Below are 22,500 nucleotides of genomic sequence, written 5' to 3'. Positions count from 1 at the left end.
AGAGAGAGAGAGTGAGTGAGTGAGAGAGAGAGAGTGAGGTAGTGAGTGAGTGAGAGAGTGAGTGAGGTAGTGAGTGAGTGAGAGAGAGAGAGAGTGAGTGAGTGAGTGAGAGAGTGAGTGAGGTAGTGAGAGAGAGAGAGAGTGAGTGAGTGAGAGAGTGAGTGAGGTAGTGAGTGAGTGAGAGAGAGAGTGAGTGAGTGAGTGAGTGAGTGAGAGAGAGAGTGTGGGTAACAGTACCAAAGATAGAGGAACAACTACGCTAAGCTAAGTCTGTTATTGGTATTGCAATCTTTGAAAATGAAGAAACCAAATAAACAACTATTCAATTGTCATGCTCTAGAAATAGCGTCCTGTATGTGTCAATGTATATGAAGAAATTATAAAAAATAATTTAATCCTATTAAAGTATATCCTAAAAGTCATCTTCCCGAGCCATCTATCTATAGGAGATTGTATTGCCAGTGAGAAAACAATTGGTGTCTTCGACGACTGCCAATGGCCCCTGGCCTGAGCTAGATTACTCTTCCTGCTACGACTGGTGGATTGATGATTCACATGCTTAGTCTAATGTATCGATTGTCAGTCGCTTTGGAATAAGGCGTCTGCTGAATGCCCAAAATGTAAATGTAAAATGGTGCCACAATACTCTCCTTGGAATCTCCTGATGTATTTCCCAGATTCCTTGACTGGGGAAGCGCGGTGGCATTTAGAAAAACGAGGAATAATAATATTATATTTAGATATATACAGTATATACTATATATAGATTGGGATATAGCAATCCCCCTCCGCCCCCCTCCCCCCCTCCCCTAGGATGAGATGTACTGTATCTCTTTCTTCTTAACAACACTGGGGCATTATTTAAAATGGAATATTATATTTAGATATATATACTATATTTAGATTGGGATATAGCAATCGCCCCCCCCCCCCTCCTCCCCCTACCCCCCTAGGATGAGCTGTACTCCCCCCCCCCCCCCCCCCTCCCCTAGGATGAGATGTACTGTATTTCTTTCTTCTTAATAACACTGGGGCATTATTTAAAATGGAAGCAGTGGTGGAATCCCCCCCCCCCCCCCCCACCAATACCCCCCCCAAATCTATATTTAGATGGGGAGTGATGTGTCTCGCCCTGGTAAGTGAGGCTCGTAGGGGATCCACAGGGGAGAGACACAGCGGAGGGATGAGGAGGAGATCAACCTAGCGTGCTGCTACACAGCAGCCCCGTGCAGAAATCCTCCATCCCCATGTGAACGGAGCTAAAGATAGCAGATAGCGTTTCAAAAAACGAGATACGGTACTACTGGGGACTGCCGGGTGGGTGGTGGTGACTTCCATTTCAATACATCGACACACAAAATTACGCGGATTTCTATCTATGACGATTTTTGAACTGAAATTCAACTATATAATGTATGCCTCACCCCCCCCCCCCCCCCCCCCCACCCCCACCAACCCTCCCTTTCAGCCCGTGAGTTAAAATGGAATTGCTGCCCAACATTTGAGCTGAACACATCAGCTGAAGCTGTAAATGTGGACAGGTTGTTCAAATCTCTCGATTAGCCCGACTGTTTTCAATGTTGTGTTGTAGTTTTATATCAAATATGAAGAATTGAAGTCTGTCTCTCTACATTCTGGGAAATCGAGCACTAAGGAAGGCCTTCCCTTCCTGTAAGAGATGTGCCAATAACTTGTGGCAGATGATTATGATTGGTTAAGCAAGAGTGATCTCATCAGGGAGGAAACTTCTATAAATGTGTGTCCCTCTCACAGGAGGGGGCTTTCTGACGCTGTTATTTTCCCTCTGTGCTCATGTAACTCTGCTTAATAAAAGGCCTCTTTTGAGTCAATTGATTTAAGCTCTCTGTGCTTTAGAAGTCCTACTCAATCTACTAAGAATCAATTAAATCCACAACAGTTGTTTCAATGTTGGAATGGACCTATCGCTAAGCCACGCCCCCTTTGAAAACACAGACAAACAAACAACGCTTCACTAACAGTGACTGACTGACCGACCGTGACTGAATGACATTCAATGACTTACAATGGCGGGAGTTGGCACATTTCTGATTTACCACAGCAAGTAATAGACATGTTTTTAAAAAAATGACAAGAATATTTAGTCTAGAAGCTTTTTCTGCCTGTCGTGACTTTTGCTGTGATATGATTGGACAATTTCTATTTTGGGGCGTGGCTTAGCGATAGGTCCATAGTGCCATTAAACCTGTGACATACACACCCTCGGAAGTCCTGGTACCAACATTCTAACAGGCGTAATATCCTCCAGCCAATCACAACAAGCCTCCGTACACCAACCGACCAACTGCAACCGCTCACTGGTCCGGACGCAATTCCCTTGTTGGACCTTGTTGCAGCTAATTGCATCGATTAGCTAATCAGCTCTAAATCACTACACTCGCATCACGTTTATACTCCTCAGTATTCGTTTCATCGTTTGTAACCGGAGCGAAAGCACCCTTTTCAAGCGGAGCATCCGTTGGTTCTTTGCTGCGGGAGTGACTTCGAATGCGCGTTCTCACCGCTCCAAACGACGCAGAGCAAAGCAAATGTTATCCTAAACTCCGATTCAAGTGAAGCAAATGTTCTAGTGAGTTAAGTAGCTGGCCGCATGCCAGCTCAGGTTGAAAGTTTGCCGTGGGAGCTACATACACTTGAAGATGGTCCCTGGTTTTAGAGCTGTTGGTCAGTCATACAAAGTATTTAAAGTACATCAATGTTTGACGTTTTACTCAGAAACGCATCTCATCAACGCCTCACTTTGGTACAGTCGCCTAGCAAACACGTGCGTGCCACTGCCGAAATCTTGCCCTTCTGCCTGAAGTAGCTTTTCCGAAATGTTCGGGATGTTTCCGGTCGTCTACCACGTGTAAAACTGTGACATGTGTATGTGTGGCTCGTCGTCTACCTAGCGACCTAGGAGCTACAAGCATTTAGTCAGTGCTGGAAGCCGACCTAGAAGCTACAGAAACGTTTGTGTGCAAATATGTTTGTAACACGCAATGTGATTACTTTTGCTAACAGAGCTAGCACTTGTTCCCACAGCCCAATGTTCCCACATTTCTAAGTAATCTAACTAACACTAACCCTAACCCTAAATGTGGTACCATTGGGTTGTGGGAACATAGGGATGAGCTAGCTATCTCCTCATCTAAGTAAAGCCTTGTTGCTACACTATCTTGGTTTGTGGGCGAGTGCTTCCACTCAGGGGAGATTGTATTCCTTGTGATTGTTGCCCCCTCCTCTATGGCTGTGGTTCATCCTCATTACCACTGAGTCTCTTGTTTCCTCCCTCAGAAAAACACAAGTAGCTCCGGTTTCTACCAGGTCCGGAAGACGTCATCAACATTAACATTAACAGTAACATCATTATTAAAGAAGGCAGACCCCCCCAGAGCCGGTCCAAATGGATGTGGTCGTGCCTCGTAGAAGATGGAGGCTGCCGTTATTGAAACCCCGTACTGCGAGGTACGTGATTTGCTGGATACAAATAGCGAGACAGAAGTGCCGCAGTTCTCCTCTAGAGAAGGACCCCTCAACTCTGAGGTAGGCTAGTGAGATACAGTATCTAATCCACTGTTCCCCTCACTGTCCCATCCTCGAAACTCAAAGGCTTTGGAGACCTTGCTTTTTGACGAGCTGTACCCTGACTCTGGAACTCTCTCCCCCAGACTCACCCTCACTCTCCACTTTTAAAACCTACCTGTTCTCCCATGCATACAACCTCCCCTACCCCTAACCATCTCCCCTAACTTCGCCATTACATTGAAAAACGTAATTATGTACGTGGCTGCTATACCGTATGACATTTAGTCTAAACAATCATTACACTGTACATCCTGATCACAGCTTGACAAACTAACCTAAACTGTTGGCTAGCATAATAATGATGGCTTAATAAGAAGCATCACACGCTGCATTCATAATCATATAACTCGTCTCATGTCCTATAGCCTATAGAGGCTATCATTTGTCTATATAATATTGATTTATTTACCTAATTCTGCTTGCTTCTTTTTGAGGTCTCTCTCTTCCAGGGCCAGCTGTGAGAGGAGGCGGGGGGTAATGGCAGGGCAGACTCAGGGGCTCTGTCTGTTGCCCCCTGTCCTGACCTGCATTTGTCACGACCAGACAGTTGAGCCATGGCCAGCTCAGGGCCTGGGTGTCAGCTGCAATGTGAGCAGCATTGTCAGACAGTCGTTATGGCCGAGAGTTTATTCTCATCTGAAGTCCAGAGTTTATTCTCATCTGAGGTCCAGAGTGCATCAACATTGTTGTCTGTCGTGTGGTTTTCTATAGTCTGTAGGCATGTTGACTGTTAGTTTCCAGTCTGGTGTGACAAAGTGGACAGCTGTGCCTTTTTCACCTACTATAAGAGCCGCCTCGGGGGTCAAATGTCGATGTTCTCTCAGCATGTTGTGATGTTATTAAAATACAGTCTATCTAGACCTTCGTAGCGATGTGCTAGTTAGCAGCGTTTGTAGCTGTGTGTAGCTGCGTTCAGAGTCACTTTTCTGCCATTCAGTGTTTGAGGTGCACCGACATTCAAATAGGCCTGTCGTGTTCATTTTTTCCCTGATTTCAATGTATGACACATCATTTGAAAGCGTACAATCTGTAGTTTAAGTACATGTAAACAAATTAAAAATGGCTACTGGTTGCACTTTTCACCAGCAGCTGGCACATATGCCCAACACATTAGAAATGTGTACCCATTTAGAATTGTATTTTGTTTGTTTTTTCATCCACGAATTACAGTGCCCTGGAAACGCCAGAAAATGCCCCAGATGAACATGAGTTCACAAAGGCAAAACATTTATGGTAAATGTCCTACACTGAACAAGATTGTATTTGAATTTGTCTGTATGGTATAGGTGTCAGACTCACGGGGAAGAAGAGCAGAACAGCTCCACACAGGATGGCCTCCAGTAGAACCAGACCCGACGCTCTGATACTCTGAAAAAAACATGAGAAACATACACAGTCAACGTCACTTCCTACTATGTTAAAGAACCTACACAATACACATACTACAGCAACACATGTAAAATACTACCCACAAAATCCTACAGTAATACATACGTAATGCAAACAGTGAAATACTTGAGAATGAAGTGTGTTAGATAAGCAAGCCTGAACTCCGTCATGTTAGGAAAAGCCTGATAACCATGCAGATAGATAGATAGATAGATAGATAGATAGATAGATAGATAGATAGATAGATAGATAGATAGATAGGTAGGTGGGTAGGTAGGTAGGTAGGTAGGTAGGTAGATATATAGATAGATAGATAGATAGATAGATAGATCTTTATTTAGTCAGGACAGTGCACATTAATGAACAGTCACTCTAAATACATACAGAGTATGGTGACAGTAAATATGTCAGATTTAGCTGTGAGCTCATTTGCATTCGTAGTCCTCATGACATAAAATCGTACAATAGATAAAAAAACAACAAGAATAATAGACAACATCACAACAGAATACAATAGGACATAAAACAATGAGTATGTGACCATAGGGACATACATGGGTGCAGAAGAAAATAAAGTGCATAGGTTAAAAGTGCAATGCATTAAGCTTAATGTTGTTCTTTTTCATTCCATTCAATATACAGGAAACAGGAAATAAGCCCCCTGGGGTCTTTTCATAGGAGGATTCAGCCTTTCATGCTGCTTCTATGAAAGCGTTGCATAAGACATTCAGCCATGTATTACTCTCCTATTGAAAGGTTGCAGGTTGCTCTCAGAGAGCAAGGTGCAGCTGAGCCACCCATTTCTAAACGTATACACTCATTGAACTCTTTATTATGAACACTATACGAACACCGGGTCTCCAGGCTTTGAAGTTGAAGTGAAGCGAAGGACGTGCCGCCGTATGATGTTACATACTCAAAGCACAACGTATTTAACACTAGAACAGCTGTGCCTTTTTTACCTACTATAAGAGGGGTCAAATGATATAGGCTAGTCTTTATAATGGGAATCTGCTATTTACACACAACGACCACTAGTTGGCCGGCTTGTAAATTAGCCTGCCTCCTACACAGAAAAACTGCAAAAAAAACGCTTTATACTAGCTTATCCTGATGTGATAATGTACGGATACTGGGTGGTAGAACGCACATATCTAGGAAAAGTCATGGAAGGAGGGTCCTGAAATTTGATCGAGTGCAAAGATAATTAGTCTTTTTTTTTTTTTTTTTTTTTTTTTTACTCACAGGGTCAAATGACCCCACCCATGGCTGTTCTACTGTTAAAGAACCTACACATACTACAGCAATACACGTAAAATACTTCAATAGACTTCCTACTTTTTTTGAAGAACCCACAAAATCCTACAGTAATACATACGTAATGCAAACAGTGAAATACTTGAGAATGAAGTGTGTTTGATACGCAAGCCTGAACTCCGTCATGTTAGGAAAAGCCTGATAGACATGATGCATTAAGCTTAATGTTGTTCTTTTTCATTCCATTCAATATACAGGAAACAGGAAATGAGCCCCTTGGGGTCTTTTCATAGGAGGATTCAGCCTTTCATGCTGATTCTATGAAACCGTTGCATAAGACATTCAGCCATATGTTACTCTCCTATTGAAAGGTTGCAGGTTGCTCTCAGAGAGCAAGGTGCAGCTGAGCTACCCATTTCTAAACGTATACGGTACACTCATTGAACTCTATTATGAACACTATACTAACCCCGGGTCTCCAGGCTTTGAAGTTGAAGTGAAGCGAAGTAAATATGATGTCGAATAATTCAGAAACGTCAACAGGACATCCCACCGAATGACGGTAAATGGACTGTAAATGGTAGAAATAGCGCCTTTATCCAAAGCTCTTTACAACGGCTTCTCATGCACCCACACATTCACACACCAATGGCGGCAAGCTTCCATGCAAGGCGCCGGCCGGCCCGCGCATTGGGAGCAATTTGGGGTTCAGTGTCTTGCCCAAGGACACCTCAACATGTGGTCAGCCGAGGCTCGAACCACCGATCCGCCAACCTTGCGATCATTAGACGGCGGCTCTACCTCCTGAGACACAGCCACCCCGTATGCTGTCACATGATCAAGACATGTTTTAATGAAGCCAATGAATTGACAGACCCGAACGAAGGCTGAGACGGCTTACACAAAAAGCTATTTCATGTCCGCTGTCAAACGGTCACTTTGAGTATATATGTATTTATGTACTATATGGCATTATATTGTAAGATATGTACTATATGGTATTATACTGTATGCTATCTTGTGTACAGTATGTTATTTTGTGCGACAGTACTGGAGCAGCTGGTTATGCCATAAGAGTGGATGACTGTAATTGCGAGTGTATTATTATATGTTAATATCACAGCATATGATTAGGTCTATAGTGTATACTTAACGATTCTAAGACATGACAGCGTAACAATGATATCTTCAAACAGATAGCAGCTTATTGTTTTTAGTTTTCAGCTTATGGAAAAGCTGATGGGAGCTTTGGGGAGTGCACATAGGCACTGGTGGAGGAAATGCTATTTATAAGCCTATATCATGGAGGGCAGCCATAGAGAGCATAGATGGACTGCACTTATATAGCGCCTTTATCCAAAGCGCTTTACAACGGCCTCTCATTCACCCATTCACACACACATTCACACACCAATGGCGGCAAGCTACCATGCAAGGCGCCGGCCCGCTCACTGGGGTTCAATGTCAATTGTCACTGGGGGCAATTTGGGGTTCAATGTCTTGCCCAAGGACACTTCGACATGTGGCCAGCCGGGGCTCGAACCACCGATCTGCCAACCTTGCGATCATTAGACGGCGGCTCTACCTCCTGAGACACAGCCTAGAGGGCATAGAGGAGGAGAGCGCTTGGTCAGAGCCTTCTCTTGGACTCACCGTGGCATCCCCACACATATGCATCTACTGTACAACTATCCATGGCCACCGATACGCACAAAAATGCTGGTATCGGTATCGGCGAGTACTAACAAAAAAAAAATCCGATTTTTTTTTTTTTTTTTTTTTTTTTTTTAAGTACTAAAGTTATTTTGTTTGTAAATGTTCACTTGCTGTTGCACTACTACTACGACTGTTTTATATCTTAAATGGATATTGCACTGATTGGCATCTGTGAGAGCCACATTTCAGGTTTTATAAGGGGTTGATTTTCTTGTCACCATACCAGGTAGACAATAAAAAAAAGTTCTATAGTATTCACTCTCTGTTGGTATTTTTTCCTGTTTTACAAAGGTTTTGAGCAGTGCCAGACTAAGTGTTAGCAATAATTTTACATCGAGGTGAGTATGCGGCTCAAAAAACATGTTTTTTTGTTTTGTTTTTTCAAACGCCGTGGTATCGGATCGGTACTCGGTATCGGCAAGTACTGCACGGTCAGGTATCGGTATCGGTATCGGGATCAAAAAATGGTATCGGAACAACACTAAACACTATACTACATGACACCATGTTAACGTTACATCACATCGGTTCTACACACGCAAAGAAAGAAGAGGGGATCATACATAAAAGAAGGAAAAAAATCCAGGTTGAATATGTATATATGTACTCTGTGGCCTGGGGTGGTCCAGTGATTTAACGCACAGAGAGACAGACACAGAGACACAGAGACAGAGATACACAGACACAGGGACACAGAGACACAGAGACAGAGATATAGAGACAGAGAGACACAGAGACAGAAAGACACAGAGACACAGAGACAGAGACACAGAGACACAGAGACACAGAGACAGAGACACAGAGATACAGACACAGAGACACAGAGACACAGAGACAGAGATACACAGACACAGAGATACAGAGACACAGAGACAGAGATACAGAGACAGAGAGACACAGAGACAGAGAGACAGAGACACAGAGAGACAGAGACACAGAGACAGACACACGGTTTAAACCGCAGTGCACACATTATGCCCATGTCGACATATTGACAGGTTAGAATCCGGCCCATGCCCTGCTGGCATGCCCTCTCTCCCTTCTTCTCCTTACTTTCCTGTCTGTCTTCACTTCATCTGTCCAATAAAATTAACAATATGAATGGGACTGCCGCACTCAGAAAAAATAACTTAAAATATGAAAGAAAATGATAAAAAAAAATATGTTGACTGTGCTTAGAAAATACGGCAGCCAGTGTTTTTTAAATAATGTTTAAATATTTACCACATCATGTTTGCCCAATACATCATGCAAAAATATTTTATTTATCTATTTCATGGCTCTCTGGAGCATATGCAGTCGCCTCATCAGGTGGCTGTCCAGGGAGCTGAGTCCTGGTTGATCTGTCTGTCTGTCAGAGAGGCCGTTTGAAATTATTCCAACGCTTCATCGTGACGATACACATGGGACCGCTGGCTGGCTACATTTTCCTGAACTTTTCCGGGGGGCTTTGATGCCCATATGGTCTAAAATATCAGAATAATAATGTGTATGGATGTGATCTGTCGGTGAAGCAGTGTCTACGTATGTGCTCTCAGGTATTCGTACTGGTCATCAACAAATATTCAATCAATGAACCAATAAATAAATGCACTATATTTGATATCGTTAGCCTCATACCATTATTACCTAAGTCATGCTTCACTTGTGGTCAGCCGAGCCATCTTTGTATGTAGTGTCAAACATGCCAAAGAGATGAGTTGGGCAGATAGTGATTTTGGAATGGAACAAGCATTCTGATAGGCGGATGGCATAGTAGGCAATAATGCACAGTGAATCAGCAGTGTTAGGAGAGTAGAGTTAGGCAGATATCTCAATTTGGACACAATATGACTTTGAGGACACAATTATGCTATGAGGCTAAAGATATGATGCTATGAGGCTAACGACATTATGCTATGAGGCTAACGATATGATGATGAATAGTTAATCGTTGACGGGGCGTCACCTTGTTCCTGCGGAAGTGGTAGATGACCACCATGCTGACGAAGTCCACCAGCATGCAGAGGCCCTGGAAGGACAGCACGGCCATGCGCAGCGCGCTGTCGCCACGGGCCACGCAGGGGGTGTCGTCCCTGCAGTAGGCACACCCCTCCTGGCAGGGCAGGCAGTCGCTGGACGACCCCTCGTCCGCATTAGGGCCACTGTCTGGGGCGCTGCCCTCCCCTCCCTGCCCTGGAAGAGACACACAACAATTGTGATTAAATGTAATGTACGGTATCCCCGCCAGATGATAGGTAACTGTTGGTTCTTCTAATCTACATGACTCCAGTTGACTTTTGGCTAACCCCAAAAGCCTGTCTTTCTGTGTCCTGTTGATATTGTTGTACACCTGTTGTCTGTTACGTGTTCTTATTTTCACTTGTTTGCCTATTTTAACCTGCTATGACTTTCACTCTTTTGTAAACTGGCAGTGCATTCCACAATCTGGGTGCATAAAATGAGAATGCAGCATATAGGCAGTAGGCAGTAGAACCTCTGTCAGTCATTCCTACACCATACAACATTGTTAGTTTGGGATCTTGCCAACTTCTTCATGTAAACTATACGCGAAGCATACGCTTGGTTAACCTCGTACGTTGCAGAAAGGCTAAAGAGTGGAACCCCAGAGGGGCCGAACCTAAGTTCACCCTGACTCACAACATCAGCAGCATACTGTATCTACATATCTAAAGACGGGATCTATAATATGGGTAAACATGAGGAGAGTCAATTCTCCTGGTTACGGGGATCAGCGTATGATACAAGGCCGGCCTGAGCTTCCACAGAGGACACTCAAGGCTAAAAACACACAAGCAGCTTGCTAGCTCTGCACTATTTCTACAAGGACTGACTCTGGGGAATATACGGCAGACGCTTAAGCTGGCAGACTCAGAAGATACATTTTTTTTTTCTTGTCTTGAGGTTTGTCAGTGGGGACCGTGAGAAGCACTTTGGTGATGATGCCCGTGTGTAGACACACTGGGAGAGAGGGACTCTGCCGCTCTGTGGAAGAGCTGGCTGAGGGCCAACTATGTAAAAGGGCTTAAAACATGACACAACATAAAAGAGATTAAGATAAAACTGTTCATACATAGGAGATTTGTGTTAAATCTGCAAACACAGAGCAAGTAAAGCAACAAAAATGTTGGCAGCTAAAATTCTGTGGCACCTTGGCCGAAGACATTATACCCACAAACAGATTTGACACGACAACTATTTAACAACTATTAAAAATGGCAAGTGTCCTGATTATATCAATTTAAATCTGTGTCAGTTCGCAACAATATAGCTTTAGCCAAAAGGAAGATGACAATTAACACATGACTGCAAAGGAACTGGTGAAATCAAGTATACTTTGAGCCTGATAGGTTTATAAATAGTCAATGAAATAAAACACCACTTACACTTAACACTAGAACAGCCATGGGTGTGAGTAAAAAAGTTGTATATCTTTGCACTGGATCAAATTTCAGGCGTTCTACCACTCATTATCCTTACACTTTCAAAATCACATCAGGATAAGCTAGTATAAAGCTATTTTGCAGTTTTGCTGTGTAGCAGGCAGGCTAATTTACTGTCTAATGTCTAATGTTGAGGTTAGTCAATGTCCCAAACTGTTGGTAGTGCGTTAACCTCAAGACGACACCCCGCCGTAGTCCTAACGGACCTGGACTACGTGGACGACATCAGCCTGCTCTCCGACCGCTTAGAGCCAGCACAGGAGCCAGTACAGAGTGTGCCTTGGCTAAATGCCAAGAAAACCGAGGTTATCACCTATAACATCCTCCCAGACCAAGGCAAGGCAAGGCAAGTTTTTAGCTTAGATTTAAATATTTTAAGGGTTTGGGCCTGTTTGATTTCTTCGGGGAGTTTGTTCCAGGAGCATGCAGCAGCGTGACTGAAAGCTGCTGCACCGTGTTTTGTTTTTACTCTTGGAATTATTAGCTGATTAGTCTCAGCTGACCTTAGGGACAGGAACTTAGTGATTTGTATGTAATTAGGAGGATTTTGAATTCAATTCTCTGAGAGACTGGCAGCCAGTGCAGGGATCTCAGGATTGGTGTAGGACCATCCACCTCTAACAACAACAGGAGACATTACTCTGAAGGAAGTCAACGACTTCAAATACCTCATGGGTCAACTTATCAGAGCAACTTCAGAGAACTATACGTAGATCAGACATGTGGAGCTTGAGGATGAACCCTGAGTTTCCACTTGTAATTACGAGTTGGAGGGCCGTTTAAGTGGATTTTTCCCACTCAGACTTTGTTTTTCTGAGTTTCCTGGCTTGCCTTGAATGGCCCAAAACACCTTGTTTCTTCAGGTTTTCTTCCACTTTCTTCAATGTTGCAAGCTAGCATAGCGGTACCCTCATAGCAGTGTGCATTATTGCCTATGCCATCTGCCCAAGATAGCTCAGACACCAATGGTGACAAGCTACCATGCAAGGCGCCGGCCCGCTCACTGGGAGCAATTTGGGGTTCAGTGTCTTGCCCAAGGACACTTCGACATGTGGCCAGCCGGGGCTCGAACCACCGATCTGCCAACCTTGAGATCATTAGACGACGGCTCTACCTCCTGAGACACAGCCGCCCCTAGTAACTCTCGATTGTTTCTCACATTGACAGGGAATTTCGCTTTTAACCAAAGACTGATTTAGAAATCTATGACTCGGCACATCCTTGATCCCTACCAAAGACCTACTTATCTCCCCCCAGCTCTGACTCACGGCTCGCTCTCATTGGCTCACCGCTTCTGGAGTTGACGCAGCTTCTCACACTCAGAGATCCAGCCCAATGTCTCCCACATAGCCAGTTGTAGAGACACATCTGGTTCTCTCTACAGAGGAGTGTTGAGGATGAGGAGGATGACAGAGGAGTGTGGAGGATGAGGAGGATGACAGAGGAGTGGATGTTCCGCTGGAGGATTAGAGAGGCTTGTTCAAGGCCCAGTGGTGGGCCAGACTGCGGCAGAATGCTTCTGTAAAGCGCTAAATCGCCTCCCTTGGTTCTAATTGTATTTCCCCCCCCCCTTCTCTCCCACACACACACACAGATATAAAACACACACACACACACACACACATGTCCACCCCTCTCTGTGTGAGAGGGAGTGTGCCTCTGGGTTGGTTTTTTTTGCTGTGCTGTCATATGCAAGGAACAAGGGTTGGGTGGGAGGGATAGAAGGATAGAGGGAGGGAGGGAGGGATAGAAGGATGGAGGGAGGGAGAGAGAGAAGGATGGAGGGAGGGTGGGAGAGAGAGAAGGATGGAGGGAGGGTGGGTGGGAACGAGGGTGGGAAGGAGGGAGGGTGGGAGGGAGGGATAGAAGGACGGAGGGAGGTCGGGAGAGAGAGAAGGATGGAGGGAGGGTGGGTGGGAGGGTGGGAAGGATGGAGGGAGGGTGGGAAGGATGGAGGGAGGGTGGGTGGGAGGGTGGGAAGGATGGAGGGAGATCGGGAGGGAGGGGGGAGACTGATGAAGATACAGAGTGACACAGAAAGGCCCGGGTGGGATGAGAAGAAATGGAGAGAGTGAGTGGGCTGAGAGAAGGGTGGAGGACAAAGAGAGACAGTTGGCTCTCGGTTCGGTTCGTGATCTTTTAACAATATCGAGCTATTCTAATTACCAGCCATGGAACCTGTCTGTGCTGTCGTGTATATACGGAGCACCTCCCCCGATAGCATTTTCCTCATGTACACATGGCTTCAAGGGGCGGCTGTGGCGCAGGAGGTAGAGCTGACGTCTAATGATCGCAAGGTTGGCAGATCGGCGGTTCGAGCCCCATTTGGCCACATGTTGAGGTGTCCTTGGGCAAGACACTGAACCCAAAATTGCTCCCAGTGAGCGGGCCGGCACCTTGCATGGTAGTAGATGTGTGAACGGGTGAATGAAAGGCCGTTGTAAAGCGCTTTGGATAAAGGCTACTGCGAGTAGTCCTGTACACATGGCTACCAGTTCAGTCTCTGTCCAAAAAGTGGCCAAATAAACTCCACACGACACTTACAACTAATAACTAGACAGGTATAATTCCTGTGGAAATTGTGAAGTGTGCTTGCCCCTCACAGCAAGTAGGGGGCAGGTCAGTGCCCGCCCCCCCAGGGGCCCGTGTCTCTCTCTCTCTGTCTCTGTCTCTGTGTCTCTCTCTCTCTCTCTCTGTCTCTCTCTCTCTCTCTCTCGGTCTCTCTCTCTGTCTCTGTGTCTCTCTCTCTCTCTCTCTCTCTCTCTCTCTCTCTCTCTGTCTCTCTCTCTCTCTCTCGGTCTCTCTCTCTGTCTCTGTCTCTCTCTCTCTGTCTCTCTGTCTCTCTCTCTCTCTCTCTGTCTCTCTCTCTGTCTCTGTCTCTCTCTCTGTCTCTCTCTCTCTCTCTCTGTCTCTGTCTCTCTCTCTGTCTCTCTCTCTGTCTCTCTCTCTGTCTCTCTCTCTGTCTCTCTCTCTCTCTCTCAACTAATAATGATGCGATGGCAATCCATTGAAGCTAGTAACAAACGTGTTAATGCCATCACTTTGAAGTTTAAAGTTCAATACGTTACTTTGTGGTGATAATGACAGTAATGCGAGTGTTGTTTCCTGTGCTACTGTCTCTGCCTGAATGGTCATAATCTGTCTCCTACGCTACACTGACACAGAGCTGGTGCTCACATCCTAAATGGACTGACTCATACATCACCTTCCAATCACATACTGTCTCTTCAATGCCGTCCTTGTACCGTCTCTTCAATGTCCCCCTTGTACTGTCTCGACGACTGCCAGTGGCCCCTGGCCTGAGCTTACTAGATTACTCTTCCTGCTAGAACTGGTGGATTGATGATTCACTTACTTAGTCAAATGTATTGATTGTAAGTCGCTTTGGAATAAGGCGTCTGCTAAATGGCAAAAATGTAAATGTAAATCTTCAGAGGGTTTCTCTCTCTAGGTTCGTGGGGTCTTCCCTGGGAAACTGAGATACGCTGAGTCCCTGAGGGTACGGAGACATTTCTAAAGGACGAACTTAAATATGATCCTGTTTACAACTTGCATACAGGATCCCAGATTTATTTATTTAATTTCTGAATGTGTGGCTCTTCTAATCTCTTTATTATTATCTCATGAATGACAATCTATGAAGAGGCTTCGAGGCAGCTTTGTTATTTACTTTGTTCTACTGTGTGGAATAGCCTAATAGCCCATAGCCCAGCCGTGGACCATAAACAAAGCATACACTTTGTTTTTGAGCACACAAGATAAATCTAATTTATATAAACTGTACGTCTGTTTTTTTATAGATTATAGCCTGTGCAAACACTTTATATCTATAATGTATACAGTGGGGGAAATAAGTATTTGAGCCCCTGCTGATTTTGTAAGTTTGCCCACTTACAAAGAAATAAACGGTCTATAATTTTAATGGTAGGTTTATTTTAACAGTGAGAGACTGAATATCACCAAAACAATCCCGAAAAACACAATATGTAAAAGTTATAAATTGATTTGCATTTGATGGAGGGAAATAAGTATTTGATCCCCTAGCAAAAACATGACTTAGAACTTGGAGAAACCCTTGTTGGCAGCACGGAGGTCAGACGATTCTTGTAGTTGGTCACCAGGTTTGCGCACATCTCAGGAGGGATTTTGGCCCACTCCTCTTTCCAGATCCTCTCCAAATCCTAAAGGTTTCGAGGCTGTCGCTTGGCAACTTGAAGCTTCAGCTCCCTCCACAGATTACGGTCCGGAGACTGGCTAGGCCACTCCATGACCTTAATGTGCTCCTTCTTCAGCCACTCCTTTGTTGCATTGGCCGTATGTTTTGGGTCATTGTCGTGCTGGAAGACCCATCCATGACCCGTTTTCCCCCACTGTATATATGCACAGCATATATGCTGGCTACCGCTTTCGCCAATGCACAACATTCTGGGACAAGGACTATGAACAAGACTGGCTTGAAATAGACCAACCCTGAGCACCACAATAACGGGTTTCCTTTCTGTGTCATAGCTAGAAGCAGGTGGTTCTAAACTGATGACTATGACACTATCTTTATTTATTTATTTAGTCTAATCGGGGACAGCTACCCTGGCCAACTGGCAATATGTAGTTTAGTTTTGTGTGGGTGTTCACGTCTCTGTCTAGCCAGAACAGAAACCCTGCAACAACTTTTTCTTAAACCACCAGGAACCATAACTTTCTCACACTGAGTGTGTGGGCTGAATTCTCCTATTCAAAGAACCAAATGTTTGGGATTGCTACGCCACAGGAGTATTGATGTAGCATTTATTGAAGAGGCCCGTCTGAAGCATTCTAATGTCAACAGATTTCAAAACAAATACTACAAAAAGCCAGTGAGAAGCCAGTGAGAAGTAAAGACTGTGTAAGTTAGGGAGATGAAATGGATAGGGAAAGGTATTCTGCTGATGAGAAGATGGATAGCGGTTAGGCTACTAACGTAAGGCAGAGGTTGTACATTGTTTCCCTTTTTTGTGTTTGATCTTTACCTTTTCTTTTTACTGTTTTCCCCCTAACCCTAACCCTTTTATATACATGTTATGCTTGTATATGTTTTTATCCTGTTGTAAAGCACTTTGAGCTGCATTTCTTGTATGAAAGGTGCTATATAAATAAAGCTTTACTTACTTACTGTACTTACTCACAACTATCATTTTCATGTGCTACGAATAAAACAAAAGGAGTGATGATTCTGGCTTAGAAGAGTTCTCATTGAAATTGGGTCAGGTGGGAGGAGGCGAGGTGTTCTGCTATTGTCACACTGAGTGGGACAAGATTATATCTGAAATGCAAAGTCCTGTAGTTAAATGAAAATACAATTATTATGGGAGGAGGTGGCTTCAATCTCAAAGCAGACCCCCCTTATTGACTCCTCTCAATTCTGTAACCACAGGATGCCATTATGAGGCTGACACCCAACCAATCAGAAACATAGCCAGAACATTAAACCTGCTAAATCAACAGTCATTCATCATTAACACTAGAATGGACTGCACTTATATAGCGCCTTTATCCAAAGCGCTTTACAACGGCCTCTCATTCACCCATTCACACAAACATTCACACACCAATGGCGAGGTAGGCAAGCTACCATGCAAGGCGCCGGCTGGGAGCAAATTGGGGTTCAGTGTTGCCCAAGGACACTTCGACATGTGGCCAGCCGGGGCTCGAACCGCCGATCTGCCAACCTTGCGTTCAACCTTGCGACAGCGGCTCTACCTCTTGCGCCACAGCCGTCACTGCGCCCCAGCCGCCCGCTAGAACAGCCGTGCCTATTTGACCTACTAGTAGAGCCGCCTTGGGGGTCTCATAGACGCCCTTTTTAGAATGTAAATCTGCTACTTACACACACAGATCACTAGAGGGCGCTTCTTGTAAATGATCCTGCCTCCTACATAGCGTTATACAAGTTTATCCTGATGTGATTGAAAATGTAAGGATACTGGGTGGTAGAATGCACATATCTAGGAAAAGTCATGAAAGGAGGGTCCTGAAATGTAATCGAGTGCAAAGATAGAATTTTTCTTTACTCACAGAGGTCACGGCTCTTCTAGTGACTAGACTTGATATTAAAGGGGTAATTTTCCATCCTCATAACATCTAACTGGGACAACCTCTTCACAGTACTTACTTTTGTAGCCATTGACAGACACTCTGTTGGCATGGTAGAAGCCCTTCCTGCAGTGGCACTTGTATTTGTCCAGCACGAACCCATGGCCGCGGAGAGGCAGGCACTACGGAGAGAAGAGAGGAAAGATATGTATGATCTACTGTATGTAAAACTCACAGTTAAATACAATAGATAGGAAATGCACCTATTTGTCAACAGTTCCTGTTTCCTGTTGTGTCTTGTTCCAACAGTTCCTGTGTCTTTTGTGTTCGCATGTCTTGGTTGATGCATTAGAGAGATTTTGGGACGATACAGCAAAAACTGAAACGCTAGATGAAAGTGAATTAACGTGACTTAGTAATTAACCTCCAGTTCCATGATGGCTAGGCAGTATTAGAGATCAACTGTGAGGCGTTAATGTAAGGGGAGGTTGTCTGGGGAAGACATTAGCAAGTATTAGTATTTGCAAAACCAGGGCACGCATTTTGTAACATGAATTGATACGAGAACATCTTCATTCATATTAAAATTGGAAAAAAACATAATATGGAATGAAGATTGAAGAAAAATGTCAAGGATCAAAGAATCTCATGCAAGCCCCTCACCAATTAACGAACGAGGAAACGAACACACAGGCCTAGCTCAAATCTCTAAAGCCTGGTCGTAATCAATGAACAACATGTTAGGCTACATCTCTGAGATAAAACGTCTTGCGGGAGGGAGGCAGAGAGTATGATTATTCAAGTTGTGAGTTTTCCCCCTCTGCCCAAGTGCTCCATCCACATGCTCAATATTAAATTAGCCCTTGACGTTTCATGTGATGGAGCTGATGGGAAGCAGAGCGGCGCCCCATCTCCGAAAAACTCAGGAGGATCATCGAGGGGGCATCCTTGGCAGACTTCGCCCGGCAATCGCCAAATTACAAGATGTACCGGTAATTAATATCTAAATTAAGAAACAGGCTTATTTGCAAGATTAAAAGAGAACTATTAATTATAGATTTCTTTGGGGGGGGGGATTGCGATTCCATCTTCGTTCTAACACATCTAGGTCAAAGAGACCAAACTCCGTCCGTATATTTAAAGTCCGTATTTCATTTTTCGTCTTCAGCCTAGATGATGAATAACTCTTAGTTGAGAGTCCCGAGGAGACCCCGAGTCTGACCCAGACTAACCGCTGTACTTCAGTACAACACTCGACATGCCGTGAAGTGTTTGTGACCGCAGCAGTGGCTACTTCTAAACGAAGCACCGGTCATTGGGAGGCTCTTCAGAGAGCAGCTATTTCTGTCTCTCTCTGAACGTCGTCTAAGCCGGTGTGCACATTTACAAGTCTGAGAACAGGCCCTCAGACAAAGCCCTGGAGAGCCGCCCCAGCCTCTGCCGTCGGGAGGTAACCGTAATTACCAGGTTACTATTCAACGTTCGCATTTCACCCACACATTGTACCGAAGTGACAGAAGCACTTGAAGCAGTGCTACAGCATGCAGCCCTGTTCGACTTTTTAGCGAGGCTGTGGCATGTGTGAGAGAAAATTATTATATGCAATAAGAAATGTTTCTTCATTTAAGGTTCAGACTTCACAACAGTAAATTGAATGTCTAGAGCAAGCTATAGAAACTGATTTCCTGTTGTAAGCACACAATGAAACCTGTTTTCTCCTCCTGTGCCATACATTTGAATATATGCAATTACCCTTTTGTCTGTCTTTGACCCTAGGAACTCAGAACAATGCTGAGTCACACCAGAGTGATTGCCCGGCATTGTTCACTCTAGGGTCACCACTCCTCACTTTTGTTATACTGTAAGGAAGGGAGGGTCAGATTCCCCCCTAACCTTCATCCCCATCATCTTCCTCAATGTACAGATCCACACCCCTTGTAAATGATTGGTCTAGACCTCACCCGAGGGCGGACTTGTTACCTGAGGGTACCTGAGGGCATAAATACTGAGATGTAATGAATGATCTGGACTTTGAGAGGAACTTTGACTCTTCAGATGCGTCTGACGAACCTGTAAACTTCCTCCTTCTATAGAGGAAAATATTAAATATCTTTTTCTTATACATCTTGAAATGAAACTTGAAGCTATCTTTATTGAAGCTATCTTTATTGAATTTGCTCTAACACATGTTTGTCTGCTGTATTTGGGGTCCCAGACACCAGCTCTGATCTTAGAAATGTCCCAGATACCCTACAGATACCCTACATCGGTGTTATATTCAGTGACATTCAGGTCAGATTCAATACTGGGGAACCGGAATTTCCCCTAAGAACGAACCGAACTCAATGACACCCAAATTATTTTCAGATTTTCCCGGCAGACATCAATATTGTAATTTACAACTGTAAAATAACTTATAGTGGCCTATTTACTGTCCTCAAACAAATGTAACTGCCTATAATTTAAAGTACAATCAAGTACAATTTAATATTCCCGAATCCCTCATTTTCCCAATTCTCCATCCTTTTCCCTGAAGTGTGTACACTTGTCAACTCCCCAACACAGATCTAGAAGCATTTCATTTTGATAAGCATGGGCTGTTACACCAATCCTATGCTTTTAAATCTGTGTTCTCTGTAGAGGAGCGGACAGGTGAACACGTCAGTGAAAAAGGATGGAGGATTTGGATGCAGGATCTATCTTCTCTCTTAACAAGAGTGCTCTGAATTCACCTCCCAGGGTGCACTTCACCAGACCGCCAGGAGTGATGTTAGTCGGGAGCGCTGTGGTCCCAAACCATATGAATCATTAAAGAGTGTGTGTGTGTGTGTGTGTGTGTGTGTGTGTGTGTGTGTGCTGGCCGGCTGAACTTGTCTCACCCTCCCAGTCAGCAGATAATGTGGGCCAGATCTGGTCTGGTGGTGGAACTTAGGCTGCATTTACACCGCAGGTCGGAGTGACACAATTCAGATTTTCTGCTCACGTGGCACAGATGGGATATGTAACATGTAGGTGTAAGCTGTAGAAAAGCACATTGAATCTGATACTCAGATCCAATTCAGGCCTCAATCTCATGCCAGCCTCAATCAGATACAAATCTGATATGTGTCATTTTGGCTTCGTTCACACGGCAGGTCTTGATGCTCAATTCCGCATTTTTCGGAAAAAGCTTTATTTATATAGCGCCTTTCGTACATGAAATGCAACTCAAAGCACTTTACAATAGAACATATACAACCAAAGATTACAAGAAGGGGGGGGGGGGGTGAGGGGGAGAGGAAACGAGACAACAGTAGGGGAGGGGTGGGGGAAGGGAGGGGAGGGAGGGGTTACATTGGTTGTTAACGTCCGTTAATCGTTTCCCTTAGTAGTAGTGTCGGCCTATTCCCTGTCCTCCCGTCTCTGATCTTCTAACGGAGGAACGGCCTCGTTATTCTCAACCTTTCTTCATTCCTAATTACCACCCAAAGTCAAATGGATACACTATTTGTTTCACTCAGTTTAACCGATATTTTCCTAGCAATATCCCTCTTAAAGACCCTGGGTTTTAATATTTGCCTTTAGTATTTGCCTGGGTGTCTGTTTTTCAGACTATTTCAGTGCGATAAACGAAAGGCTAGTCGTCCCCGGTTCTCCGTCTGCCAGCCTTAGCAGCTGCTAGGATGTTCTCTGTGTGTGTGGGGGGGGGGTGCATTAGGATGTACTCTGTGTGTGTGGGGAGGGAGGGGGGTGCATTAGGATGTACTCTGTGTGTGTGTGTGGGGGGGGGGGTGCATTAGGATGTCCTCTGTGTGTGTGTGGGGGGGGAGGGGGTGCATTAGGATGTACTCTGTGTGTGTGTGTGGGGGGAGTCGGGGCTGCATTAGGATGTCCTCTGTGTGTGTGCGGAGGGGGGGGGGGGTACATTAGGATGTACTCTGTGTGTGTGTGGGGAGGGGGGGGGTGCATTAGGATGTACTCTGTGTGTGTGTGGAGGGGGGGGGGTGCATTAGGATGTACTCTGTGTGTGTGGGGAGGGAGGGGGGTGCATTAGGATGTACTCTGTGTGTGTGGGGAGGGGGGGTGCATTAGGATGTACTCTGTGTGTGTGTGAGGGGGGGGTGCATTAGGATGTTCTCTGTGTGTGTGGGGAGGGGGGGGTGCATTAGGATGTCCTCTGTGTGTGTGGGGAGAGGGGGGGGGTGCATCAGGATGTACTCTGTGTGTGTGGGGAGGGGGGGTGCATTAGGATGTCCTCTGTGTGTGGGGGGGGAGGGGGGGGTGCATTAGGATGTTCTGTGTGTGTGGGGAGGGAGGGGGGGTGCATTAGGATGTACTCTGTGTGTGTGGGGAGGGGGGGGTGCATTAGGATGTACTCTGTGTGTTTGGGGAGGGTGGGGGGGCTTGCCACCTTTAATAAAGTCACTGCATTAGCTTGGTGAAAGAGAAGAGGAGGGGGGGAGAGAGAGAGAGTGGGATGGAGACAGTGAGATATAGGATATAGGAAGAGGAAACAAGAACATTGTTTGAACACGGACATCTAGCCCGGAGGAGGAGGAGGAGGGGGGGGGGGAGGAGGAGGAGGGGGAGGGGGAGGGGGAGAAGGGGGAGGGGGAGGGGGAGGAGGAGGAGGAGGGGGAGGGGGAGGGGGAGAAGGGGGAGGGGGAGGGGGAGGAGGAGGAGGGGAGGAGAAGGAGGAGGAGGGGGAGGGGGAGGAGGAGGAGGGGGAGGGGGAGGAGGTGGGGGGAGGCCAGACGGAGCAGCCTGCCTCCCTGCTACCTGCCATCAGTCACCTGTGATCTCAGCCAGGAGCAGAGTCTCGTTTCAATGGGCCGTAAAATGAGCTGTTTGGACTGGATCCCGAGACCTCTCTACTCTCTCCTCTCCCTCTCTCCCTCTCTCCCTCTCTCCTCTCTCCACACACAGGGGGGGTAAGGAGTTACAGAGACAAAAGTGACACTTTTGTGACATTGGCAGTGACGGTGACAGTTGGGAGGTATGAATGACGTGCCAGGCCAGTTTTTCCTTTTTCCTGGCCATG

At 45.3% G+C, this 22,500-nt stretch overlaps 1 protein-coding gene across 1 annotated transcript in view; it reads right to left on the bottom strand.

The window, feature by feature from the left end:
* Nucleotides 1-22,500, bottom strand: part of gpr158a (G protein-coupled receptor 158a) — a gene marked incomplete at both ends in the record, with an annotated part of 82,934 nt that overhangs the window by 35,509 nt on the left and 24,925 nt on the right. Inside the window, 3 exons of the mRNA XM_080547438.1 lie at nucleotides 4,906-4,974; nucleotides 9,917-10,143; nucleotides 17,560-17,662. Coding sequence (XP_080403564.1) covers nucleotides 4,906-4,974; nucleotides 9,917-10,143; nucleotides 17,560-17,662 — 399 coding nt within the window. The remainder of the gene's footprint in view (nucleotides 1-4,905; nucleotides 4,975-9,916; nucleotides 10,144-17,559; nucleotides 17,663-22,500) is intronic.

Source organism: Nansenia antarctica, assembly GCF_963989245.1.
Source record: "Nansenia antarctica genome assembly, chromosome: 17".
NCBI lineage: Eukaryota > Metazoa > Chordata > Actinopteri > Argentiniformes > Microstomatidae > Nansenia > Nansenia antarctica.
Note: the sequence above shows the minus strand (reverse complement) of the source record. Positions and strands in the feature narration are given on the sequence as shown.